The 7,682-nt window shown below is 44.1% G+C and overlaps 1 protein-coding gene across 2 annotated transcripts; it reads left to right on the forward strand.

The window, feature by feature from the left end:
- The first annotated feature begins 262 nt into the window (after window positions 1-262).
- On the forward strand, window positions 263-2,622 carry LOC111735549 (ral guanine nucleotide dissociation stimulator-like). Of its 2 annotated transcripts, XM_023527048.1 has the most exons (4): window positions 289-372; window positions 998-1,084; window positions 1,693-1,883; window positions 2,033-2,622. In XM_023527048.1, exons 1-4 carry the CDS (start codon window positions 314-316, stop codon window positions 2,227-2,229), a joined length of 534 nt encoding a protein of 177 aa, XP_023382816.1. In that variant the 5' UTR covers window positions 289-313; the 3' UTR covers window positions 2,230-2,622. The 2 variants fall into 2 exon arrangements, 1 of the variants encoding a protein (XP_023382816.1); XR_002778834.1 differs by lacking the exons at window positions 1,693-1,883; window positions 2,033-2,622 and having other exon boundaries at window positions 263-372; window positions 977-1,188.
- The last annotated feature ends 5,060 nt before the right edge of the window (window positions 2,623-7,682 follow it).

The raw sequence follows: 7,682 nt of genomic DNA on the forward strand, positions 1-7,682 counted from the left end.
ACCAACAACCATAAATGGTACTCTAAAAACCTGGGACCTTGTTCAGTGTGGGCATTCCTGTCCCTCCTCTGGTACATGTCCCTGAGGGACTGGGAGTTTCTGGTTGAGCTCCAGACCTCAGTCCTTTTTGAGATTTATGGTGATGTCACTGACTGGATATCCTCCTCATTCTACCCAGTGTGAAGATGAGTTAACTCTTAACCTAAACGAGGCCTGTGGGATGCGGGCCCTCCAGGAAGGCACACTGAAGAAGGTGATGGACTCCATGGTACCAGCTGTCTTGGGTGGAAACATCTCCCACATCTCCACCTTCATGTTCATCCACCCGGCCTTCTCCATAGCCCAACAGGTCCTGGACCTACTGTTTACTAGGTGAGCGCCCACTATGTCTTCAGCACAGTGGTGTCTCTGCCCACTACTAATTGAGTATCTTGAAAATGTCACTGCATCACTGACTCAGTTTGTTCCCTGAAAAGTGTAGTGGTAGAGGAGAAACCTCATAGGGTTCTTGTAGGGACTACTGTAAGGGCAAGCTATAGCAGGTGCTTACCTGGTGCCCAGGTCTACCTGGATGGAAATGATTTCTTTCTCCCCTATGAAATGTCGCCTTCACCCACCTGTGGAAATGATTTCTTTCTCCCCTATGAAATGTCGCCTTCACCCATCTGTGTTCTGTGTCATTTCTGAGTTTGGAAAAGCACATGGAAAACAACCTAGCAAGGGATTTGAGATTCTACCTAGCCAGTCCTTGGTGTAGTCTGATGAGAGATCTCTGGGGACAGCAGGGGGCCTCAGGCCCACTCAGATGTCTGGGGTGATTCCAGTTAGAGATCATTTGTTCTACAATATGTATGAAGCACCTATTACGAGGCACTTTTGGAGACTCTTAGCATAACTCAGTGAATGAAGCGGGCACCATCACTGGGCCTGAGTTCTAGTCAGTGAGTCAGACAGTCACAGTAGACATCATTCACAGGTCCTGTCTACCATCCATCAGATCTGATGCCATCAAGGTCTTCTCTCCATCTGGAGTCATGTCCCCATATATTGACCAGAGTGACACACCACAGGACCAAGTGAAAAAGTGAGTGGTCTTTGGGACTACCGCCTCCTATGTCTACCAAATGAAGGCTGTGAGCAGAGGGATGGCCTGCCAGAACCTGATCTTACATATATTCTGATTCCCAAGAGAGGGCTGAGGTCTGGTGGCTTTCACTGCAGGAGGACAAAAGTCAAAGAGAACTGCTAATGGGGACTTAGGCAAGAGAGGGGCTAGGCTGAGTTCTCCCCTAGAGTCCCATCCCCACCAGTCTCATCCTGCTCTGCCTGCCCCTCCACCTCCATCTCTCCCGATCACCATCACCAGGCTCAGAACAGAAGATATGGTAAGTAGCGTGCTCACAAGTCTGTCTCATTCCTCAGTCCAGAGGCCCAGGGTGGGCAGTATTCAGGACTTTGGGGATAAATGACAGTGGGAAGGAGAGACTCACACAGACTCTATGTTGAACATCCTGAATCACCAGGCCTGTTCCAGCCAGGACAACCACACAGAGATTGGGGGAGGATGGGGCTTGTCCCCTGGACCAGCACGGGTCGGCAGAGAGGCCCATTACCAAATAAGGGTGCCATGGGAGGGCAGTGTGGAAGGAAAGACCAGGACTCTGACTCTGCTGTCCATCCACCTCCTCCCAGGGCCATTGCTTCTATGGTGGGAATCTGGCCGGACCAGGTGCAGAATTTGGGCCAGCTCCTATTTTTCCTCTGGTTCAAGCTGAAGCAGGGCTTTGTGCAAGTTAACTCCCCTGCCTCACAACTGATGGACCATGTCCTCCTTCCTTGGATCAAGCTGGAACATCTGGAGCTTCCTGAGGCACAGCTGGAAGGTGAGGGGACAGCAATCTGGGAAGATGATCTGGGGAGAGAGGATTCCTGGGCTGGAGCTCCCTCACAGGCAGTGGTATCTTTTCTGTCTTTGGAAAGGCACGGAAAAGTCATGCATGTGTGTGAAACCTGTGTCTCTCTCCTGTTCCAGTACCACCTCCAGAGCTCCAGAACCCTCCAAAGCCAGAGGAAGGGCCCACTCCGGGGCCAGAGCATGCGCCAGCTATGCTAGTGCTGGAGCCAGCATCGCCTCTGAATGAAAGTGGATGTCACCACTTTGAGGCCCAGCTCATGGATACAATCACCCAAGCATGCTCTTCCAGCCGCTCTTCTCTTACACCTCACTAGGTAGAGTCAACCCTAAAGGCAGTCTTTAGAGCCTCAAAGTTGGTCTTGGCAGATGCTCCATCAGCCTGGGTCCCTAATAACTGTGTGGCCTGTTTACCTGCTAAGTACAGTCACATGAACGAGACATTCATTTTTATTGTGTGCAAGCCATGATATATATCTTCTGAAAACTTTGTTTTCTAACACTAAGCCTATCCTAATACATTTACATAAAAGCCATTTTCTGAAAGTTCACTCTTATTAATTTTTTCTGGCATAAACTTTGCCACCTCTGTTACTTCTTATGGCCAACTAATCAACCATAACTCTAAAAAGGACAATGGCTATTTTCCTATGTTTATATAAACACATATAATTATTTATTAATGAATCTCATATACCCGAAAGTTGATTCTATGTAAAAACTGAATGTAGATAGTAGTAAAGTAATTTCAAAAACCGAATGTTTAAATATAAAACTGAATAAAGTTGTTTTTAAAACTGAGTAATGTAATTTTTAAAGCCCATCAGAGAAAAAGGTTTCTTATGAAGCATTCAAATGAAACACAGCCCAACTCAAACAATCTTATCAAAAAACAAAAACCCAAGAGTAAGATCAAAATCAAAGCAACAGATGACCTCATAGCTATCTTACCTAAAATTTCAACCAAAATATAGTGCGTGCTCCCACGTATATACAAAGTGTAAGTCTCGCAGTGAGAAAGGGTGTCCCTGCTATGGTTTTCAGATTTATGAGACCTGGAACTATGGGAAAGAACAATGGAAACTGGGATACAGGTACCTCTTTGTGGCATATATGTTACTGGAGAGTGGGGTCCTCTCCTGGCACGTTGTCCAGGTTCTTGATGTCTCAAACAAAGAATTGAGCAAGACACCAAAATACAGTAGAAAAGAAAAGTTTTATTAGAGAGGGAAGTACACTTCCAGAAGTGGAAGCGGGCTGAGCAAGAGAAGCATGGCTCAAAAGGCCTGGTATCAAAGCCTTTGGGGTTTTTATCCCTATTTGCTGTGGTGGTGATTTTTCTTAGAGGAGTGGGCTTTCTTGATTGACAACGAAGATTGCCAGGATTCAGTGATTCATCATTTTGCTTTCTGCATATGTGTGTTCCCAGAATTCAGTCTGTTATGATATTAATGAACTTCTGGGCAAATGCATCATATTATAATGATGGCATAATGAGACTCAGGTGAGTCGAAGGTCGTTGGGGGTCTTCATTGTGCAGGTGCGAGTGACCGGCTTAAACTGGTGCCTAAATCTCTGCCTACTGGTTTCTTTGTGTGAGTTAAAATATGTCTTCCGGCTTGCTTAATTGTGGGTAGATTAGGGTGGACCCCTTCTAAGATAGGATGACCTCAGTGTCTTTGCAGGCAGACCCGAAACCCCCTAACTAACTTTCCTGCCTACCTCTTTTCTAAGAGCCATGAATCCCCTTATTATTAGTATGGATGTTGAGGGACGGACGGTCTCTTCTTCCGTATCTACTTCCTTTGAGAATGGCTGTAGTCCCTGCCTACAGGGGTTTCATGGAGCTCTTTCCCTTTCTGCCTCGGTCAGGGTGGGGTCTTGGGTTTCCACGCAAGTGCCACCTTAGTCCCCAGACAAGGGAAAGAAAATACAAACTCGTTATTTAAATCATACATCTATTAATTTCTATTATTGATTTGCCTATTGAGTGAGTAAAGGGAAACGGGCTTGGTTAATACGTTTCTTAAAGAGTAAAAAGAAAGACATTTGGCTTAAAGGCCCCTCCCCCTCAGACTCTAAGGGTCCTGCCTGACTTTACTCCATTTCTGCTTAACAATGGGCTGATGATCTTTATCAATAGCCAGAGGATCTGAGTCACCAGGGCAATTATCAGGATTTGAGGGAGAGGGCCTTTTTTCTCAAAAAAATGAGGGAAGAAAATTTAACTAGGTTTACTAAAAGGGTTAACTCTGCAAGAGATGTCCTGCTAAAAGATTAAGAATTTTACAAGTGAAGTCCCGTCTCATGAGCCAACCTGCTCTATGCTCCTGGGCAGCCCTGACTGCAATGAATTCTTAGCTATTGGTTAGTTATGATAACATCACATGGTAGCCTTTTGTGGGGATAATGAAATGAGGGTTTTTATTGGCAGAGATTTTAAAGATATGGGAAACTATCACTGATATCTTGTTTATCTAAAAGGCAATAGCAAAAGTGTTTGGAGTGGTCATCTTTGATCAGTATTTCCTCTTCTGGATTTCTCCATTTTGAAAATTTTCCTCAGTAAGCATGTATTCTTTCCTAATGAAAAAAAAAAAAAAACCTTTCGAAAAGGATTTGCTAGTAGGAAACTGCAATGCACAGACAGGTGTGGCTGAGATCCCTGGACAAGGGAGCGATTTCTGCTGAGTGACCCAGGCAAGGTTGTCCTGGGAGCATCTCCAGAGCCAAGAGGAAGTCACCAACAGGAAGTCAGTCCCCTGCTGATTTTGTAAATAACTGTTAAGGGCCTGTAAGGAAGTCTCTGGGGCAAGAGATGAGGGACAGAGCTTGCTATCATTAACTCAGGCTAAAGCACTTTCGGGCCCTCTCAAATCCAACCTTCCTCCTCACCGTCCAAGCAATTTGAGTGTGAAAAGAGACTGGGCTTCAGAAAGGAACACTGAGCTCTGAATCAGGAGTCACAGTCTAGGCCCAATTTTGAGCAAATCTTTAGTCTGTGATCTCTTTGTGATTTGGTTTCTTCATTTATTACTATTAATCCTAGAGTAACTTGCTGTCATTTTGCTGCAGGATGGGGCAAGCTCTCCCTAGTGGGTGGAGACCAAGTCCTGCAATGAGAGAGAAGAGAGTTCTTGGAGGAGAATATAGAAAGAACTCAAACACGTGCCAAAGTTAGTTAAAGTCAAAAGGAGAGTTTATTAAAGAAGGAAAAAGCAAAGACTAGAGAAAGCAAAGACAAAGCCAAGACGAGCAAAAAAGCCCCAAGTGGGGATACACTTTATATGTCATTCTTCTGTTCCTGGGAGTTACAGTTTAAAGACTTTGTTTACCCATTTCCTTTGAGATGGACATACAGTGAGTAAGGATAAGAGTATATAGCATGAAAAGGTAAGAATACCTAGCATGAAAGGCCTGGTGGCAGTTCTCTGCCCTTAATCCATAAATTCCCCATGGTTTTAGCCATAGGAAATGAATGATTTTATTTGTGGAGGGCAGCCACTTGAAGACTCTGTTAGCCTTTCCCCTTCACAGGTGTGGGAAATAGGTCGTTAGCATTCCCAGCAGAAATCTTCCTTTGTTCTGCAGGTGTCCTCCTGGCCTGGCTGCAGGGCTGATCAGCATATTGCAATCTCTGAATATAGCTTGATTAAACACTTTAGTTCTCTTGCCTCCTCCTTACATTAATTTTACCAAGGTGAATTGAGAAATAATAGTCAAACAAGCTTTGTCACGTTATAAAAATGCAGTAATTATAATTACTAGTAAAATGTTATTAAATATACTCTACTACATTCAGATACGATAGGCTTCATTTTATTCCATTTGGTTGAATCGGATATGCCCATTGTTAAACTGATCTGCTCTATACTCTGAACGCTGTTGTTACCCATTATACAAACAGTACATTGATAACAACAGAACAACCCAGGAAGAACAACAACTGTATGTACTTAACATTTCCTGTTCATGCTAAGCTCACTGTGTTATAACCCATCATGTTCCTGAGCCAAGTAACAAATAAATTGCACTCCAAGTGCTACCTGAGTCCTCCCAGAGCACTGTAGACACTGAACTGCTGATGAGCTTCCGAACAGCTCTTTCTTTTGGCAGGATAAGCTTAATTGCTTGCAATACATGTCTGTACTGTTAAAAGCAGAGATTACTTTTAGTATGCTTCCTATGCAAACATTTCTCTTCCCCTTTTCATGTCAAAGTTGTTAATCTACTACTAGGTAAAGGCCAATTACTATGGAAAGAGAACTGTTACTATAGAGTCAATGAGATGTCATATCACTCAGCCCATCACTGGAAACTTGACCCAAAGAGTGAAGTCCACAAGGTTGGCAGGAATTCTCAGGGCAGACTTTCAGTCATTAACTTCAGATTAAAAATGAGGCAAGCAAATAGATCACTTAACCTGAGACAGGAATGATTGACATCCACTGCTCCGGCAATTATCAATAGCTCCCCATTTCCGTCTCAAAAGTCGTAGTTCGAATAATAATTAAAGGTTATTTTATGAAAACACAATTTCCACACAAATAAATTTGTATGAAGTATTGCTTAAATACTTCAAGTAGATCTGTAATATTCAGTGTATGCATAATCCAAGCATGAACGATATTATATACAAGTAAACATCCCTGTAAACCGAAGCTTTACAACTTCAAGTGATTTCTGACATTCAGTGTCAGAATTCAGTGTCTAAGATGTTATCCAGGCTCTATGTCGTAAACGAACCTGTCCATACCACGATTCTCTTAATGACTCGGTGTCATTTGTATGAGTGTCAGTTATAGTGCTACACTGTCTGCCATACATACACTGACCCCTCCAGGTGGCAAGGGCTGCTGCTACGAAGAGCCCCGTTCTGCTTTTGGTAGTAAATGACCCCAAACTGCAATGTTTTTGTGTTCTCCTATGTTCTCTTTGGAGAATTCTTCTTCCCTTCATACTGTTGTTGCAGGATTCTCTAATGAAGAGATGGGACACCGAGGCTGTAAGCAGGAAGCAGTGTTTATTGATGCCAGCACCAGCTCGGCAGATTCTTATCCAAAGGCTGAGCCCCGATTGTAACATAACAGGCAGTTTTATACAGTCTTATCATTCCTACACAACTGCAGATGTAAGGAAGAACACTGATTGGTTGGGAAGCTATGAGAAAACTGTTGTTAGCCAGAGAGTCCTTGAGGAGGGGGAAGGGCAGTCAGAAACAAACTCATTCGAGCAACAAATGGCCAGGCAGGGTCAGGCTGCTACACATCCCTCTTTGATGCCCAGACCCAGGACTGGGTCAGAGAGCATCATTTCCTTCTTCGAACTTTTGGTTTAGAAGCTGATACCTCCGTAGCATAAAGACTTTGCTACAGTTTTTCTTTCTACTGTAGCCTCTATGAGGAAGGTGGTTGACTGGATAACAAGAGGCAACAGGCATGCGAAGAGGAGGCAGATCCTGAGGAGGAGGAGGAGTATCCTAACTAAGATCTTAAAGCCACCGAAAGTGGAGAATCAACCACCAAAGTGGGTACTAGGGTCCCATCCTTTCCAACTTTGGATGGGCACATGAGCTATTTTCCTCGTATTCGTAGCTGTGGCAGTCACAGCTTTGCCACTGTCATCTACTTTGAGGGAACGATCGGTTTGGTTAAACTTCCTGCACATTCCTCCTCCTCTGCTGATAGATAATCTAAGGCTACGCTGTTTTGGTAGATAGCTGATCATATCTGGGATCGTTGCCTGGCTAGAAGCTCTAAGGCAGTTGCGG

The sequence above is a fragment of the Pteropus vampyrus genome, unplaced genomic scaffold, assembly GCF_000151845.1.
Source record: "Pteropus vampyrus isolate Shadow unplaced genomic scaffold, Pvam_2.0 Scaffold1000003180, whole genome shotgun sequence".
Lineage (NCBI taxonomy): Eukaryota > Metazoa > Chordata > Mammalia > Chiroptera > Pteropodidae > Pteropus > Pteropus vampyrus.